The following is a 20921-nucleotide window of genomic DNA, read 5'->3' on the forward strand; positions in this document are numbered from 1 at the left end:
TCTTAATACAGCGTTCATTTAAAGCTTGTTTGCACGCCTCTAGACCCTCTTTCTTTGGAATCGATGATTATAACTTGACAACATTAAAACAGTAAAAGATAATTCCTTCTGGTTATGGTGTAGTTACTTCCCTCTCTATAGCGTTTAAAAATGCTGTGGTGTCTCTTATATAGCTTGGTGTTTCTATAACATAGGTTTCTAGCTCTTTTTCTGCTACATCTGCCATTCTTTCAGTACTTGTTCCAATGCCATTTACGATTGTTCTATACGGGTTGCCTTTTTTATGTATTTTTGGATTTCCTTTGAGTTTCCCTCTTGATGGATATTTGGGTATCAAGTATTGTTGTACGTTCTTTAAGATAATGCCGTTTTTAAATAGTTTATTTGCTAGTTGCTTTACCTTTTTGTTTGCATTTTCAAGTCCATTCCCATTAGTTTTTTCATATGATGTGCTGTCATTAAGTTCATTCCTGAGTTTTTCTACATATTCATTTGCGTTTGTTATCACTATTCCAGAACCTTTGTCTGCAGGCCTTATTATTATACTGGAATCATTTAGTAACGTGTGCAAAATCTTCATTTATTTGAAGACACAATTCTCTGTACGGGCACTTGCCATGACTTTATTTTTGAATATTTCTGTGTTCATGTGGTAGGGAAAACATTGTTGTATACTACAAATTCCCTGTTTTGCTTTTAGGTTGGAGACTACATAAGACTTTGACAGTTGGCGGGAAACCATCATCAACTGGAGAGATGCCGGTAAAAAGATGGCCATAAAACAGTGACCGCTGATTCGCATTGAGTTCTTTCTTACATATTGGATGACCTATGTTTTTTATTGTTTAAATCATTGCGGCTTGGAATGCTCTTTAAGAAAAGGTATGGTTATGGGGGTGTCTACGCGCAAAAGTTTGACTTTATTTTTTGTTAAAGTTATTGCTTTTACATTGAATTTGTGCAGGAAATCTTTTGGTATGTTGTGACATAAACTAACTTATGATAAAAATGAAATATCATCTGCAAGTGCAAAATATGACTGAGAAAGCAGATTTTTGGTCATTTCTTAGCAAAAGGGAAGAAAATAAGTGCATGAAATGCATGAATTCAGATTATTTGACCTGGAATAGTTGTTTTTCAAGTTGACCCACCACCCTTATATAGTGGAATAAGGGCTAAATTGCTCTCCGACCTAAATTCAACCGCATATTGGTTGACCGTGTCGCGTTAATGTGTTACATGAAGTTAGAATTCAACGTCAGGGACTCCGTGATCGAGTAACGCAAATAAAGCTTTTGCGAAAAGCATGAACATTCAAACAGAGCCCCATTTCACCGACATGGAATGGCAGGCATTTTTACAGTATGGACAGTGCAGCAGATGCTTAACTGAGCCAGCCTTCATATTTAGTACAATCATGAATTTAGCAAGCTTTATCACTTCATATTATTCATAAAAGTACACTTAAAATACATAAATGCATGTTTTTGTTTCCATTTTTTTTATTTTGACTTTTTCAGGAAGAGGAATGTCTGCGACTAAGTCATGGGCCACTGGATAAGGGTTGTTGATGGCAAAACAGGTAATAATATCATTTTGTTATCATGTACACAAGCAAATAAGCATATGTATGATGCTTTAGGTGTGAAAGACTGTCATAATCAGGTTTGTGGTCACTCACACCCTTGCCGTCATGTAATTCTCCTCGCAGTTTGTATTGATAGTTCCGCGTCCTGGCATGTAAAGCTCGTGCTTTGTTGGCAGCTGAAGTTGGCACTTAACAGGTTTATCCTTGTTCCTGAGCATGTATGCAGTACAGCTGAGTTGATTTGCTGCTTGTAACCCTACAATTAGCTTGTTTTTGGTATTGTTTTCTCACAAAATGCTTATATTCATGGTTCCGGCTTAAAAGGGTGTCACGCCTTACTTAAACATAGGATTGATATAGCAAGTGCCCCCTTCATCATTTACCTTAGAGGGATCTTCTTGACAAAATTTGGCACTTTCAGCAACTTGTTTTGTTTTTTATTTGGTACATGCTCCTCTCATTCAGTGATTTAATGACAGTATTGTCCTTATTCGTTTTTCTTTGCACAGAAAGGTGACATGAATCATTGATATTTGTTGTGTTGAGAATTCTGCAGGAAGCTGTGTCCCCAAAAGAAGTACTAGAAACCCCTTTCAGGACACTGCCTTGATCTGAACTGCCTTTCTACCCCTGTTACTACATGGAACATCATTGCTAAGCTTATAATGCTTGCCTACATATGTGTATTTTGTTCAATTTAACTTTTCCTTCCAGCTTAACCTCCCCCCCCACACACACACACACAAATGAGCATTGTATTCTTTCGCTTGGTTACAAACTTCCATTTGGACCAGATTGCCACCATAAAAATAGCCTAAAGTACTTATTTTGTGTCCAAAATATGAAAATTTGTATTGTCTTGAACCTCTAAATGAGAGCTGGCAATGCATATTGACCATCTGCTGCAGTTGAAAGGCACCCATGACATTATATGCTAGAATATTTCATTGGCGGCTGGTAAATAAATGGGCACCGATCGACAAGGCGCTTTCAAGATTTTACACTTTTATTGGTGTGAAATAACAAGTTATTGGAAGCTTATTGATTTATTCTCTTCAAAGTATCTTTGATCTCTAATTTTGACTAATTAGTTTATTGTCTTGGATGAAATTGGATTGTTTTTGCTTTGAAATTGGCATTTTTGGGATGATTAAAAAAAACACACAAAAAAGACATTATCAAAATTGCTTAGAAGGAAAATATCTAACAAATTCATTCTTTCCCCACCACACACAAGCCCCACTTGCATGTCTATTTGGTTTGATTTGGTATTTTATTGCAGATATTGAACACAGCAGCTTTAAATCTTAAAGTTAACAGGCCTAATATCGCCTTCTTCGGACTGAAAACACCCGCTTGTGAAATTATGATACAGAATGGCCAAATGGACAGCTAATCCAGCCAAACTTAATATATTGGTGCAATATGGATGGGAAGATAATAAAATGAAAGAAAAACATATTTCAGTCAAAATAAATTTCTCTTATAGGTTACAATACACTAAATACTTTTGGTGTTCAATGCTATACCCTCTAAAAACAAAATCTTCATTTATTTGAAGACACAATTCTCTGTACGGGCACTTGCCATGAATTTATTTTTGAATATTTCTGTGTTCATGTGGTAGGGAAAACATTGTTGTATACTACAAATTCCCTGTTTTGCTTTTAGATTGGAGACTACATAAGACTTTGACAGTTGGCGGGAAACCATCATCAACTGGAGAGATGCCGGTAAAAAGATGGCCATAAAACAGTGACCGCTGATTCGCATTGAGTTCTTTCTTACATATTGGATGACCTATGTTTTTTATTGTTTAAATCATTGCGGCTTGGAATGCTCTTTAAGAAAAGGTATGGTTATGGGGGTGTCTACGCGCAAAAGTTTGACTTTATTTTTTGTTAAAGTTATTGCTTTTACATTGAATTTGTGCAGGAAGTCTTTTGGTATGTTGTGACCTTCAATTTCCAACTTTCGCTTTCAAGGGTTTGTTATCAAGTGTTTTATTTAGCATTTTTACACAAAACACACGCACAATGACATGTTTGGTTACGGTAGAAATCTTTCTAAATGAAACATTTGTTTCTTAAGATGTTTTTGTTTGATCTAAGTCGAGTTTAAAGCCAATGACATTTTACTTAGTGAAATGAAAAGTAGTGGGTGGGGTAATGTAAAATAATAATTCGTTATATTAGCTTTATATATTAACTTTGAAAAATTAGCACAACACAAATAGTTTATACTTCAATGATACATAAAATTGAATCACTTCAAATGAAATCTTTCTTAAGGAGTTAACATTCTCATTGTTTCCCCTTATCAACAACTTTCTTCTTGGGAACTGTGGAAGATAATTTTAGATATGGTAGGTTCTTGTTGAGTCGTTGGTTCTTTTTGAGCCGTGGTTTTAGAGATTGTATGAAATAACGTAATAAATATCTCACTTGATGCAGTCATTATGGAAAACAGTTTTTACAGTAGGACATAGTCACCATCGTTTTGCTGATCAAAAAGTTCAATATTGTACATGTGTAATTCATCAAATATTTCTTCTCTTTATGAATGGTTCATATAGTGTTCCTATGAAACACATAATGGTTTATTTATAAGTTTTGTTTCATACTACATACATGGTCTGTTGACATTGTTTCACAAGAAATTAATTTCCCCTGCAATTAGATCAAGAAACTTTAGCGAACAGTTTATATAGTATTGAAAGGTAATGTTACGACTTACCCCTTAATGACTCGCCCCATAACGACTGGCCTCATGATTTATAACGATTCGCCCCACCTATATAACGACTCGCCCCACATATATAACGACTTGCCCTATCAAAATTAAATGTTATATTATATATGGTAACATAAATGCAATCAATTCAGAATATGAATTCGTAACATATTTATGTCACGCTATAAATCAAAGGGAGTTCATTTTCTTGGATACATGTCTCATATATTGGTGAATGAATATTAATTACTGCATGGGGGCATATTTTAAGGTTCAAATGTTTCAATGCATCTTACAATAGATGAAAATAACTCTCATCTACCTGAAATATACAATTTTGACGCCATTGTCGCTTTCTCACGTGACGATTTTTCATTTGGATACTTACAGATCGACCTTGGCATTTTTTGCTGAAATTGTAAACATTATTTTGTTTTCTGAAATCTATTATTATTTTTTATTAACAACAAATGTCTGGTTTATTAAAAGACTGATTTCAAAGTGAATCAGGTAATTTAAAATCATTTTTACTTTGAGGTTGTATTTACACTACAATTTGTTTACAAAACAAGCAAGAATAATTTAAAATACCGGGAAATGTCATTCTGAATTTGAAATCACTTGAGCACATGGTATGTTACTAAAAATAGAAATAATGTCCTATGACCGTGAAATCGCGGGAGATTTTTATTTAAAAAAAATGTCTGTCGCACCGCTGTTTTTCTTGATATGTTAGACTAGAAAAGATAAATTTCAAATGTTTAAGAAAGTATTTTGTGAAAGAATAGATCAGTTACATGTGAAAAGTATCAATCTTTCCGATCAAGTGGTTAATTTGGGCAAATAACTGAATTAAAAAGCTGTTTTAAACTGGTCCTTGTTAACTGTCAACTTTTAGGGAATTTCTGGTTGACTTACCTAATGGCGTTGGTCCATACTTTATAGTCGGGCCAGTCAAAAATCATTATAAGCAACATTTAAAGTTATGGTAGCCAGAACTACCCTGTAATGACAGTTTTAAGGCTATTTATAGTATGCAAATCTTGAATTTGGAATATCCAATCTGAAATCTCGGCTTAACAAAAACCTATTTTCAAGGTGTTGATCTTTTCACCAACCATTCAACCCTTAAAATTGCTATGTTTCAATGTAATTTACATAAATGTAAATTTAACCAAAGGTTAATAGCACGATAACAGCTGGCGACATAGGGATATAAGTAAAAAAAATAAAACAAATTTTGGACGGGGGGATTTTTTTTAAGCTGAAATAGGGGGAAAAGTATACTATTTTTAGGGGGAATGAGGCCGAATTTAGGCCCCACAAAACGGCCAAACGAAGGCCCTGGATTTATTTATTGAAAAGTACATTTCAGACTTTGCATAAAATTTTATTGCTTGTTTATAAATACTTCTGATGTATGTATCAGTTTAAAGGTAATATACAAATTTACAAGGCAAAGACAACTTAATGATTTTAACGTGCATAGTCTGAAATATATTCATATGCGATTCTTTGTAACATTTCAGAACAATGCAGAGTTTCTTATTGAAAAGGACATATCTGCCTTTGGCATTATTGTTTTGTTTTTTATAATTCTCATTTTACGTATCATTTTAAAGGTAATAAAAAAACATGTACAACTTCTTTATTTTGAAATGAAAAGTCTCAGAGATATTCACTATCGAATCTTTGTAACATTTCAGGCCAATGCAGATTTTTTTGTTGAAAAGTACATATCGGCCTTTGCCTGTAACTTAACATTTTCTAAATAAACATTTTATGTTTGAATATCAAGTGGGAAGTTATGTAATAAGCTAATAGAGAAAATATATAAGTCGATTTCAACTGCTACCATTCAGAAGAAATTCAGTATAGAAATGTGACAGATTTTAGGCCCTTATATATACAATTTTTATGCCTCTGTTAGGGTGGAATATAGCATTTGAAATGTCTTAAAACCTTAAAATTGCCCAGAACTTTCGCAATATTGAAGATAGCAACTTGATATTTGGCATACATTTGTATCTCGTGGAGCTGCACATTTTGAGTGGTGAAATGTCAAGGTCATCCTTCAAGGTCAAATGTCCAATATATGGCTTCATAGCGGCGCAATAGGGTGCATTGTGTTTCTGACAAACACATCTCTTGTTTATTTACAAGTTCATATCTGCCCTTAGCCTTAAACTGCAATTGTATTTATGCTCCTCAATGAAGTATTATTTTGAGGTTAATATAAAAAAAACTTAAGGCTGGAATATAATTTATGAATTTATTTTATATTAAAGTTAAATTGTTCTCCTTTTGTTCTCTTTGTTTCTTAAACTGATCTATTTCTTTATTAAATTGTCTAAATGAAGTTGATTATACGTTAAATATGAGTCTTGTTGCTTGCTAGTCTCTTTCCCGGATTGTTTAATGCAGCTTGGATGTAGGCTGGTGGGAGTAGTGGGGACGCAAAAGTTTTACACAGCAGCAATTGTTCACCTCGCCCTGACTCTCATACGCTGTCCTAAGACCCAGATGCTTGATACTTCCTATACATGTACAATGCTTAGCCCATGCTTCTGCAAAATCAAAAATGGTAACAAAAACAACGATACTAATTATTTAACAAAACATAATTATAAAAGCATTCCTGTCACAATATAAAAAAAAAAACATGATAAGATGACCATTTGTCTGTTGTGCATCGTCAAAATGTGTTGGATGAGTACCAAAATAGTTCCGGGTGGGTGAAAAACATGGCCGCAAATGGGCGGGGCGTTTAGTTATTAGCTCAACTGAGCACAACGTGCTCATGGTGAGCTTTTGCGATCGCCTTTTGTCTCTTTTGCGTCATAAACAAAACTTCTTTAACACTTAAGAGGCAACATTAATTGTGTAATATTTATGAAACATGGTCAGATCATGTGTCCCAATGATATCTTGGACAAGTTCGATAATAGTTCCAGGTGGTTGTAAAACATGACTGTCAGGAGGTGTGACAGTTTACCTAATATTGCTATAGTAAAACCTTGTTAATACTCTCGATGTTTTGTGGCCAATCTTCGTGAAACTTAGTCAAAACGGTAGCTCTAATGATGGGTCACTATCATTGGGGTCACCAGGTCAAAGATCAAGATCACTTTCACAATTAGTTTGACAATCGTTTCCGATCAATAACTTGTCAACACATTGACCGATTTGGCTTGATACTTCACATGTGCATTTGCCTTGGATAGTAAATGACCCGTATCGAAATTTGGGTCACTAGTTACAAGCCCTGTTTAGGGGTATGTGTCTCCGTCTCCAGAACTCTTGATAGTCCAATCTTTATTAAACTTGGCCAGACCATGTGTCCCAACAATATCTTGGATGAGTTTGCAAATTGTTTCGGTTGTTTGTAAAACATAGATCCACTCCGTTGGAAAACATGACTGCCTTGGGACAGGGCATTTTTCATATGGCTTTAGTAATACCTTTTTGACACTCTAGAAATCACATTTAATTTCCAATTGTATGAAACTTGGTCAGAACATGTGTTCTAATGATAGCTCAGCTGAGTTTGAAAATGGTTATGGTTCGTTAAAAAAACATGGCAGCCATGAGGTGGGGAATTTTTCCTTATATGGATTGGCTATCATATTCATAGTGAAACACTGTTAACACATTCGAGTCACATTTTTAGTGCAATATAAATGAAACTTGAAATTGAAATGAAACAGTGTTTGGTTTGTTTTTAGGTGTTAACACTTTTGGTGTACACAAGCCATCTCAAACCGAGACCCATGAGCCTGAGACGGGGGCCTGAGAAACTGTAAAGTGACCCCACATGCGCAACAACAACAATTAATAACCTGCCGGCAAGAACATAATTGTTATTTCCAAGGTGAATATTTTGAGTTTTTACGTATATAATTCATTTAAATGATACGTGTTCAAAAGTGCAAGGCATTATCTCTCTTATTATGAATATGGGTAAATAAGATTTGTTTAAGCAACAGAGTTTGATTTCGCAAGTCGTTCAGAATTGATTAGATAATTGGGGTTGGGGTGCTAAGTGATTTTCATTCACCCCTTCGAAGATGAGGGGGTATATTGCTTTGCACATGTCGGTCGATCGGTCGGTCTGTCGGTCCGTCCACCAGGTGGTTTCCGGATGATAAATCAAGAAGGCTTAGGCCTAGGATCATGAAACTTCATAGGTACATTGATCATATACTTGCAGATGACCCCTATTGATTTTGAGGTCACTATAGGTCAAAGGTCAAGGTCACTGTGACCCGAAATAGTAAAATGGTTTCCGGATGATAATTTAAGAACGCTTATGCCTAGGATCATGAAACTTGATAGGTAGATTGATCATGATTCGCAGATGACCCCTGTTGATTTTCAGGTCACTGGGTCAAAGGTCAAGGTCACTGTGACCCAAATAGTTGAATGGTTTCCGGATGATAACTCAAGAACGCTTATGCCTAGGATCATGAAACTTGATAGGTACATTGATCATGACTCGCAGATGACCCCTATTGATTTTGAGGTCACTGGGTCAAAGGTCAAGGTCACGGTGACCCAAATAGTAAAATGGTTTCCGGATGATAACTCAAGAACGCTTATGCCTAGGATCATGAAACTTGATAGGTAGATTGAATATGACTCGCAGATGACCCCTTTTGATTTTGAGGTCACTAGGTAAAAGTTCAAGGTCACGGTGACCCGAAATAGTAAAATGGTTTCGGGATAATAACTCAAGAACGCTTATGCCTAGGATCATGAAACTTCATAGGTAGATTGATCATGACTCGCAGATGACCCCTATTGATTTTCAGGTCACAAGGTCAAAGGTCACGGTCACGGTGACCCGAAATAGTTAAATGGTTTCCAGATGATAACTCAAGACCTGCTTATGCCTAGGATTATGAAACTTGATAGGTAGATTGATCATGACTTGCAGATGACGCCTATTGATTTTCCACTCACAAGGTCAAGGTGTCGGTGACCCGAAATAGTAAAATGGTTTCCGGATGATAACTGAAGAACGCTTATGGCTAGGATCATGAAACTAAAAAGGTAGTTTGATCATGTCTTGCAGATGACCCCAATTGATTATCAGGTCACTAGGTCAAAGTCAAGGTCACGGTGACCCGAAATAGTTAATGGTTTCCGGATGATAACTCAACGACACTTATGCCTAGGATCATGAAACTTCATAGGTACATTGATCATGACCGGCAAATGACCCCTATTGATATTCAGGTCAAAGGTCAAGGTCACTTTGATCCGAAATAGTAAAATGGTTTCTGGATGATAACTCAAGAATGCTTATGCCTAGGATCATGAATCTTCATAGGTAGATTGACCATGACTCGCAGATGACCCCTATTGATTTTGAGGTCACTCAGTCAAAGGTCAAAGTCACGGTGACCCGAAATAGTAAAATGGTTTCTGGATGATAACTCAAGAACGTCTATGCCTAGGATCATGAAACTTGATAGGTACATTGATCATGACTCGCAGATGACCCATATTGATTTTCAGGTCACTAGGTCAAAGGTCAAGGTCACAGTGACCCGAAATATTAAAATGGTTTCCGGATGATAATTTTAAGAACGCTTATGCCTAGGATCATGGAACTTGATGGGTAGATGTATCATGCCTCGCAGATGACCCCTATTGATTTTCAGGTCACTGGGTCAAAGGTCACGGTGACCCGAAATAGTAAAATGGTTTCCGGATGATAACTCAAGAACGCTCATGCCTAGGATCATAAAACTTGAAAGAAACATTGATTATGACTCGCAGATGACCCCTACTGATTTTGAGGTCATTAGGTTAAAGGTCACGGTCACGTTGACCCGAAATAGTAAAATGGTTTCCGGATAATAACTCAAGAACGCTTATGCCTAGGATCATGAAACTTCATAGGTAGATTGATCATGACTCGCAGATGACCCCTATTGATTTTCCAGTCACAAGGTCAAAGGTCAAGGTCACGGTGACCCGAAATAGTAAAATGGTTTCCAGATGATAACTCAAGAACGCTTATGGTTAGGATCATGAAACTTAAAAGGTAGTTAGATCATGTCTTGCAGATGACCCCTATTGATTTTCAGGTCACTAGGTCAAAGGTCATGGTGACCCGAATTAGTAAATGGTTTCCGGATGATAACTCAACGACACTTATGCCTAGGATCATGATACTTCATAGGTACATTGATCATGACTCGCAGATGACCCCTATTGATTTTCAGGTCAAAGGTCAACGTCACGGTGACCCGAAATAGTAAAATGGTTTCTTGATGATAACTCAAGAATGCTTATGCCTAGGATCATGAATCTTCATAGGTAGATTGATCATGACTCGCAGATGACCCCTATTGATTTTGAGGTCACTCTGTCAAAGGTCAAGGTCACAGTGACCCGAAATATTAAAATGGTTTCTGGATGATAACCCAAAAAAGCTTATGGCTAGGATCATGAAACTGCATAGGTACTTTGATCATGAATCACAGATGACCCCTATGTATTTTCAGGTCACTTGGTCAAAGGTCAAAGTCACAGTGACAAAAAACATATTTACAAAATGGCAGTCACTACAACTGAGAGCCCATACGGCGGGCATGCATGTTTTACAAACAGCCCTTGTTTTTTAAGTCTAGAGAATCTTAGAAATTTTCTTCTCTAAAACACATACGCTTAGTCATATAGATAGCTGCGAGTACTTTTGGGGCCAGTTAAACAGCTGTTTAACAGATTACTCCTTTTTCCGTCCTTGGCATAAATTACGGACACAAAATCCGATCCTTTAGGAAAACAGTAAATAACAATCAGCTCGTGTTACTTATTACTGAAATCAGACTAGGGTCTTAATCTATATGTATAGACAGATATGCCCGTATTCAGCCAAGGTGAACAATAATTGCAATAAGTTATTGACGGTATGTATTTAGTTTTTGCAGTTGTCGTTTCTAACAATGGGCATATGAAAAGAGAATAATAGATGGACGCAAAAAAATAATAATTCGGATTTGAAACAATTAAAGTGCATTCCTTGTCCTTCTAAAGTGCTTTTATCCAGAAGATTCGGGGGCTTCCGGTCTGGAACCTGGCCAAGACGTCACCCTGGACTCCACTGGTAGCCTTCCAGTCTTCTGGTCCTCGTGTTTATTTATTCTGGATTGTAACATAAATTTCCTCAGAGTGCCCCGTCCCATCTATTGTTGGAAATTATTGTTTATTAACTAAACTTTAGTTATTTATCTAACTAAGAAAATTAAAAATGATATGCCTTACGTTTCAGTTGATTAGATTCTCTGAACAGACGATCTAAGTTTTGTAAAATATACTTATTTAATTATAGTACAAATAAAGCAACCAAAATAACATGATCAGAGGATGCTCACGAACAAGAACATTGACGACATTCCATTAGGCCATCTACTCTGCGGATTCCACGAACTAACTCTCTACTGAAGCCTGGTTCATGTAGTCTCGTGGGGATGGCTGCCGGCACTAACATCTTCGAAGATAAGCATACCAATAACTGGTTTAAAGCGTGCATCGCCCTCAATTTTACAAAGGAAGGATTGACTGACTTTGTTCTGACGGAATTACATAACGTCCAAACATTAGTTGGTAGAAGTTGTGGACAATGCTTTATTCAAAACCCCATACCGTGTCCAACTCAGGACGTGTGTAAAAAGCGGAAACGAAATAACTGTTCTTTCCACAATTCACTACAACCAACGTCATGCCAAACATGTCATAAGGTGAAACAAAATATCACATTGTTACACAGATTTAATGGGCCTAGTTGGGCAAACACTAAAGCTGAAAGATGGGCAATGGATCCGTGGGAAATTGGCAAATGCTACCTCCCACGGGACGGATATAGCAGCGTATCCTCGGTGCAAGAATCTGACTTCAATGGTGTGGTTAGCATTGTGTTGAACTGCACGCATTTCCAGACATGCATCTCCGCCGCATGTCTATCTCCGCCTCCACCTGATAAGCAATGCCCGCTAGAAAATGTATTTATTAAATGTACTATTCTAATAGACTGAATATGTGATTATTTTTTAAAGTTTAGTTTGCTATCTGAATCGTTCATGTGTATCATTCCATATGTTGTGACGAGATGTATGTCATGCAATTATGAATTATTGTATCAAATATACAATTCTTATTTAAAATAGTATATGTGTATGTATGCATTTTTTAAAACACATGCCACATTTTCACGCTGACAGTCCATGTGTGTAGGTTTACCTCAATTTTTCTTCTCTTGGTCCTTAACATCACAGCGATCCTTGCTCCCTCTAGGTCCGTCAAATAGGCCGAGACGTACGCCACACTGCAGACTGCAAGGTCACAGATGCTGATCTGCAGTACTTCTTTCTGACACTGACCACCCTACTTGCTGATCCAGTCCACTTATTACATGATCCCTTAACGACAAAAGCGCGCAGGAAACTCAGTGATGTAAATATTATTGTGTTTGTGTTGTTTGTCTCTATATAAAGGCGTATATAATGTATTTTAGTGAAGGATGATGTAAGCAATAGTCCACAGAAATATTTGTACAATGATATTTTTAAGCGAATTGTAAATCTGTCATGTAAGAAAAGATATTTATATTCATCCTGATACTGAAACATTTTAGGAACGGTATCAATTAGCAAACGCTTTAAGTGGACAGAAAACATAATAATTTGATAACTGACCAGATTATTGTCTAATTTGAAAATATAATTATATCGTACAGTTTATGTAACATGGTCTATAGCTATTATCTACTGCACCTGTGCTAGGTTATGTGACTAGAAAATTGCGCTTGAAATCTGTTTTAATGATATTCTAAAAAACTGTAATAGGAAATGACATCAAAATTGTGGATTGAACTAGCACCAATAAACTGGACATACTGGGCATATCACTACTGTCGTCACATATCAACTTTATCACGCACATTTGCACCTTTAAAATATCTACTCTTTTTGGCCGGAGATACTGAAGTCACATTATTAAAAGGAGATATTGAAATCGCATTCTTAAATGACAGTAAATAATTAGTACAATCAATTAAGGCTTTATTAAAACAGACTCATATATGAATTAAACGAATGCCAATTTGATATTTTTTATATTTTTTTACTGCCTTGCAAAGTTTGCTCTACTTGATCTGTTGTATAATATGCAGACACAGATAATATAATAATGACAATCTGTATCGATAATAATCTACAAATACAAATAATGTTTGTAGTTGCAGAATGATCGTCTTTCACTTGTTGATTTGGGCAAGATGTTGAAAGAAGCAAATAAGACCCTCACACATGCAAAAGAGGCCGGAGAACGTTTTTCCGAAGAGGCTGAAAGGACCCTGAAAGAAGGTCTGAATACCTTAGAGGCTAAAATACAGGCTGGGGAAAACGCCTTGAAAACAAAACACAAACTAGTGAACAACGAATTGAAAACAAGGCACATTCTGGTGAACAACGCCTTGAAAACAAGACAAAGGCTGGAGAACAACGCATTGAAAACAAGACACATTGTGGAGAACAGAGCATTGAAAACAAGACACAGACTGGGAAACAACGCATTGAAAACAAGACACAGGCTGGAGATCAAAGCATTGAAAACAAGACACAGGCTGGAGAACAAAGCATTGAAAAAAAAACACAGGCTGGAGAACAAAGCATTGAAAACAAGACACAGGCTGGAGAACAAAGCATTACAAACAAAGCACAGGCTGGAGAACAACACATTGGAAACAAGACACAGGCTGGGGAACAGAGCATTGAAAACAAGACACAGGCTGGAGAACAAATAATTGAAAACAAGACACAGGCTGGAGAACAAAGCATTGAAAACAAAGCACAGGCTGGAGAACAGAGCATTGAACCAAGACACAGACTGGAGAACAAAGCATTAAACACAAGACACATGCTGGAGAACAAAGCATTGAAAACAAGACACAGGCTGGAGTGCAAAGCATTGAAAACAAGACACAGGCTGGAGAACGATGCATTGAAAACAAGACACAGGCTGGAGAACAAAGCATTGAAAAAAAGACACAGGATGGAGAACAATGCATTGAAAACAAGACACAGGCTGGAGAACAAAGCATTGAAAACAAGACACAGGAAAGCATCAACCGCATAAATCAAGCAGCGATTGGAAAGGAGCTAGACGAATACGAGCGTAGCGTAACAGGTTTGTGAACAAGTTTTATTGAACAATATATATATATTCCTATATATATAAATATATAAATATATATTAAAAATTACACGTATTTGAATAATTCATATATTCACGAATATATTAATCTGGTTACATGTGTATGCGGTAAGATCGTTTTTAATAAGAAATACAAACTGCAGAATACATTTTCGATACACGCTTTCTATCGGCTTCGAACTTGATAACACAAATCAATGCGTACTACATTTTAGAAGTGTCTTATATACACTACACTTAATCGGTAGGGATCATGCTCAGAGCGGTATTTCATGTGAAATAAAAAAAGAGTATTTTTTACACATTTAAAAACTACTTTTCTACTACTTTTTGCGCACATTTATAAAAGGAGACACATTTATTCAACCGTTGTAATGTTGTAATGTAATGAAATATAATCTTATATTTGAAAACACAATATCTTGGTATTCACCGGCATGCTCCTTTGACGCCATGTTTTTATATAAATATGTATCTGGTTTTTGCAAAGAAACACGCAGTCAATTCGTTTTAATGAAAAAGTATTACTATTTCAGATCTTCTCAAGCGATTGGTGAACCATTACCGTGATACCGTTTGCTACGTGCCTCTGTCTACTTTGGATCCTAGTCTCAATAAGCACGTACAAAACGTCTATGCCACTCCAAAAATACACAGGATGAAGATAGAGAATGATGGTAGACGCACACAACAGGAAGAAATATTGACATACAAAGATTGCTTTTATAGAGGTGATAATTTATGTAAACGTACATACTTACAAGGCGAGCCGGGAAGCGGCAAGACAAGTTTTGCTGCCAAGTTAGGTGTCGATTGGTGTAACGTGCATGAGTCCTCGAATGAATCTACAAAGGAACAAACGGCGTTTGTTGTTGTTGATACCCTTCATAAATTCAAGTTTCTCTTCTTCATTTCGTTGCGCGACTCGAGAGAACAGACACATGTTACACATATGATACAAACTCAGCTCATCTACAAAATCTACGCGGCAGACGAATGGGAGAACGCGTATAATCTAGTCCTAAAAATAATGAGAAATGTGATGTATCTTGTTGTTCAAGACGGTCTGGATGAGTGGTCTGGTAAAGAAGCTCTGCCATCTATGGACGGTATTCCTAAAGATCATTGCATTGTGCTCACAACTTCTCGACCATGGAAACTCGCGGATGAACGTATCAAGAATTCTCAAATAGACATATTGTTGGAAGTCTACGGAATAATCGATTCCTATGGTTTCAGTAAAAGGATACTACGACATCTTCTTGATGAAACAAAGGATCTTAACGAACTGTGGAACAGTTTCGGAAATTTCTGAAGAGTCGTGACCTTGATTCGATATCATCTTCGCCCATGCTGCACACGCTTGTCCTATGCACATGGGTAGATGATATAGCTGAGAGTCTTACCGGATCGTCAAGGTGTGAATTGTTTACCACCTTGCTTGAAAACTTGTGTATAAAAGCTAACCCACAAATGAGTTATTTCGATCAATACTACCCATCACCAGTATACTGCTTTTCTCGCACGAAGTGTGTTAAACCAAACATGGAACATATAGATGTTATAGCCAAAGCTGCGTTTTCATTTTTGTTTTCAAATGAAAAAGAAACCTCACTAGTGTTCAGCGACATTAATCTTTCGGCTCATTTGTCTGAAAGTACAAAGCAGTTCGCTCTACATTCAGGATTAATATCCAAAAGAAAAAGTAAAAAATGTTATGATAGTACAAGCTCGTTTGTCCACAAGACTGTTCAAGAGTTCTTTGCTGCTCTTCACATCTCCAACAATACAGACGTGATTGATAACGTTATTTGCGAATATCTCAAATTAAACAGGGATTCTTATCTAGATATTTCTCAAGTTCTCATATTCCTTTGTGGCTTCAACATCTTGGCAGCTAATAAACTATCTGCACTGATGAATCAGTTCAACGATGTTCGTCATGGGTTTAGTTACAATGCTTTCCAAAGCGTCATCCTCTCAGGTTATAGGGAGGCTGTGGCAAACAAGAACACTCCAATAGACCTACATCTGAGTCACTTTGTCGTTTGGGATAATGATAAAGATTTGATCAACATCTTTGCACTGAACACTCCACGGGCTCGATCTTTATTGGTTGTGGGCTCTATTGGCAGACCTGTAATAATACGTTCACAAGACGCGTCGACTTATCTTTGTCATGGACCTAGACCCGTCTCATTAGCTGCACGTGATTATGCCGACCCCTCTACAAGAGCAAAGCAGAAAGAAGTCAGATCGTCTGCATCGTGTTTGGAATTCGACTTCTCATCGTGTCACTACCTGGAACAGTTGGTGCTCATTGGTGATGCAACCGTGCAACCGAATGCACTTGCGAGTTTGAAGAAGTTGAAATATCTAGCAATGGATTGTAAATGTGAAGCGCTTGACATGTCAAATTATGAACACATAGAATCAATTGATCTCGGAAATGAAGTAACTTTACTACCACATTCTATTACTAATTATAAGAATCTGAAATGTATTAAAATATGCACAGCTTATAAAGAACTAGATTTGTCAATGTTTGTGAACTTAATTTCGATAACAATCAGCAAAAAGGTGGATGTGTTACAGAAGCCACTTCTCATTCATAACAATCAAAAACTTAAGTTTATTGGTTTACATGAATTTGATTTCAACAGATGTGACAAGAAAGACATTCATACATGGTGTCTTTTGAACGGTGCTGATCCAGAACTCTGTGCAGACTATACTCCAGTACTGCCCTCCATAAAACACATTATATTGTTAAATGTAACGTGTTCCTCCACCTGGCTACGCAGTCTGCTCACCACACTGTTCACACTCGATCATAGTGTGAAGTGTGATCTGAAGGAATGTGACATAACTTCACTCAAAGTCAGCAAGTCACCTTTTACATACGCAAGTATAACAACGGATTTAAACAATACGTGTTCATTCAATGTCTCTAGCGATAGCTCTGGTATATGGGAGACTCTGCTCGGTCTGAGTGTCAAGAATCTGAGTATTCGGGGTCATGGTGAAGTTTCTTCGGAATTGAAAATTAATCATGTATCGTCATTGTTACGGTCACTAGCAACCCTCTCACAGCTGGAAACGCTTAGAATGCATTTAGTTGCATATATTGACCTACAGCTTCCTCTGTGATTGAATCATGTGACTGTCTGTTTTGATTCATTGCATCCATCAGAACTTCGCCAGCTGGTGAACAAGCTGTCTGCACGGACTCACTCACTTGAGTGTAGAGTGGAATTTGTTTGTTGGCATTTCAAGGACACAGATATGAGACATAAAATTCCATCAGAGGAATACATACCCATCCAACAAGAACTCGAAACTATGCATCATGTTGATGTGGTACGATTTCGAATATATGACTGGGCACCTTCCACCTATCAATGGTCTGCACGTGACATTGTTGTTGATGGTGATCTTGTTGATGAGATTGTTGATAATGAATTTTGTAAAGACTTTCTTGAACGCCTTAACATAATCCGCATGGGTAAGATTGACGGCCTCAGTCGCATATCAATGCGACTTAAGATTAAGATCCAACCTTGACGTAGTTAAGTGTTACATGTGGCAAGACATTAATATTTACATGTTCTTGTGTAAGTGATACATGTGCAAGACAATAATATTTACATGTTCATTGTGCAAATTGTAATAATATTTTTTTAAGTTTGTTTTTTACTGTCTGATGCAAATCAAATGATTTCAAATGTTTTAAATGTTTGTTGTGTCTCTAACGATGATTTTCTGAGATTGATAATACTAATAAGAACAGAAGAATACTGATGGCAAATGATGAATAAGTTTGTGCAAATGATATTGCAACAATAACGAATACGGCAACAGTGACAATGTTGCTGTTGTTGAAGCTGCTGCTAGTGATGGTGATGATGTTTATTATGATAATACTGACGCAAATGTGTTTTGTACTGCCTGTCTGCCTTGTAAACCTCAACCTGATGCCTGATAACCATCCTTATGTCTGGTAAGTCTGGCACAACTGCTGTTGGCCACCGATTAAGTACGTATTAAGTAAACATCCGTCTGTCGCCACTTCCTGTTCCCAAACCACCACCGTTGTCCTCTATTCTGTAGCTGTCTCACCAGCGTTACCCATGCTTTGCAAACCAAAGGTATTGAACATATGTTAACTTATCAGTAACCCAACTAAAATACAGTGACAAGAAGAAGTAACTAGTATTTTGTCTGATTAATGGTTCCAATGTACTCTGTCAACGCCCACTAAAACTTTGTCAAAACCTTCCAATAGATAGCACACGCCAACTACTGGTGCTAACTTTATTTGTTAAGCATTAACTATTATTATATCCGTTTCGAATCCGTATAGTTGCAACAATAATTATTAAATGCTTAGTAATTTTGTTTTAATTCTATGAAAGCATTATTGCTATCATCATTTTGTCAATACATACAATTCACAAGAAAATACGTGTTGTTTGCTTTACGTGCAAAGTTGAATTTAATCAAGTGATTAACATAGTGTTGAAAACTTCAACTTATGTTTACCAATTGCTAGCATCTAATTTGATTGCAATTTTGAGTATCTTTGGGAAACACAAAACAATCAATATTTAAGGAATATGTTTCCTTAGATATTGGGACACCAGCTATCGCCAGCAGTTGTCACTTAATGAACCTCTTTCTGGGAAAACTGGGCTAAATGCATGTGCGCAAAGTGTAGTCCCAGGTAAGCACGTGCAGTCAGCACAGGCCAATTAGGGACAACACGGTCTGCTTATATGAAATTGTGTACCCCGGATCGAATGATCGGGGCTATATTGTTTTTGCCTGTCTGTCTGTCATTGTGTGTGTGTTTGTCCAAAAACTTTAACCTTGGTCATAATTTTTGCAATATTTAAGATAGCAACTGGATACCTGGCATGCATGTGTGTCTCATGGAGCTGCGCATTTTGAGTGGTGAAAGGTCAAGGTCATCCATCAAGGTCAAATATATTGCTTCAAAGCGGTGCAGTAGGGGGCATTGTGTTTCACAAACATAGCATTTGTTCGTTTGAAGAAAGTCTCTTCTTAACAAAAATCCAGTTTAGGCGGAAAGTGTCGTCCCTGATTAGCCTGTGTGGACTGCATACACAAATCAGAGATGACATTTTACGCACATGCATTTTCACAGAAGAAGGCTCAAATACGCATTCACTGCCACAATTTTAAACCGGTTTAACGCACATTTATCGATACGAAGACATCAGCTCTGCATAATAGAATGCCATCGAGAAGACATCAGCTCTGCATAATAGAATGCCATCGTCGCAAAGCAATTCGTTTTAAATGGTTTCTTTCTTGAAAACTTGGAAAATAACCATGAGATTCGGTTATGATAAGATTAGATGCAATTTGCATGAAAACAAAAACACTTGTGTTCCAAGAATCATTTATTTACTCAACATATATATTCATACATTCAAAGCATTACAGGTATGATCAGAGATAACATACGTCTCTGGTTTTATAAACAACAAACAGGTAAAATTGATCAACAGAAAGCAAATAAAACATTAAGCTAAATACATCTATTAAACATGTCTAAATTCATGATATTTTCAAAGTATAATTAATACACTTACGTACATTTTCCAGACTGGAAAATACTCACAAATGAAATTCATAACTGTTTTAATTAGCTTCAATGATTTACAATAAATATGGATGCAATAATTATTTCTTTATCTTTGGCATGAGTCAGCACTTTTCTGGCATGAGCATGGAATGGATAAAACAATTTATATTGCGACACCACTGGAAACTTATACAACAAGCAACAATTTCATATTGCACAAATATAGAGTATTTAAACAAAACCCCAGTCAGATTTAGTACAGACAAAAGATGAAAATGTTGACATAGCAGAAAAATTTGGACACCTTAGTTCGTATTCGCAGTTGTTTCGATCGCTTTTTTAATAAATCAACATAATGATTAAAAGAAGACATTGCCAAACAATAATGGGATAGTGATTGACTACAGATTTATTTGCTAGGCATTATGGCACTGAAACTTGAACCACTCGCCAAGGCTCACGTGTTTGATCCCCATTTTGGGGGCGTTCTTTAGATCTCTTCCAAGGCAACATGTACTGGTTATACCCAGGAAAAATACTCGACAGCGTTTCAATAAGCCTTAGTCTTTCAATGCAATCCAGCTTAAATAAATAAGTTTGAACTAAGACAGATGGTTTAGTTGTTCTAAGCCTTGCTAAATATATTCAATCAGTATTTTCTATGTATTAATCATGCAGTACTTGAATATATTTGTGCATGAAATGTTATTCTTTGCATTTAATATATTCATTTTTTTTCTCACATGCGAATACATTTTTCAAATA

The 20921-nt window shown here is 36.6% G+C and overlaps 1 protein-coding gene across 6 annotated transcripts; it reads left to right on the forward strand.

The window, feature by feature from the left end:
- Window positions 1-698: 698 nt before the first annotated feature.
- LOC127868383 (uncharacterized) lies at window positions 699-19007 on the forward strand. 6 transcript variants are annotated; one of them, XM_052410116.1, is made up of 8 exons: window positions 699-762; window positions 1521-1582; window positions 3260-3441; window positions 8047-8192; window positions 11664-12333; window positions 12626-12784; window positions 13569-14518; window positions 15082-19007. In XM_052410116.1, the coding sequence occupies exon 8, from the start codon at window positions 15896-15898 to the stop codon at window positions 17693-17695; it is 1800 nt and encodes a 599-aa protein (XP_052266076.1). In that variant the 5' UTR covers window positions 699-762; window positions 1521-1582; window positions 3260-3441; window positions 8047-8192; window positions 11664-12333; window positions 12626-12784; window positions 13569-14518; window positions 15082-15895; the 3' UTR covers window positions 17696-19007. The 6 variants fall into 6 exon arrangements, with proteins under 6 accessions (XP_052266076.1, XP_052266080.1, XP_052266075.1 ...); XM_052410120.1 differs by lacking the exons at window positions 1521-1582; window positions 3260-3441 and having other exon boundaries at window positions 732-882; XM_052410115.1 differs by lacking the exons at window positions 1521-1582; window positions 3260-3441 and having other exon boundaries at window positions 737-882.
- Window positions 19008-20921: the final 1914 nt, after the last annotated feature.

This window comes from Dreissena polymorpha, chromosome 2 (genome assembly GCF_020536995.1).
Source record: "Dreissena polymorpha isolate Duluth1 chromosome 2, UMN_Dpol_1.0, whole genome shotgun sequence".
Lineage (NCBI taxonomy): Eukaryota > Metazoa > Mollusca > Bivalvia > Myida > Dreissenidae > Dreissena > Dreissena polymorpha.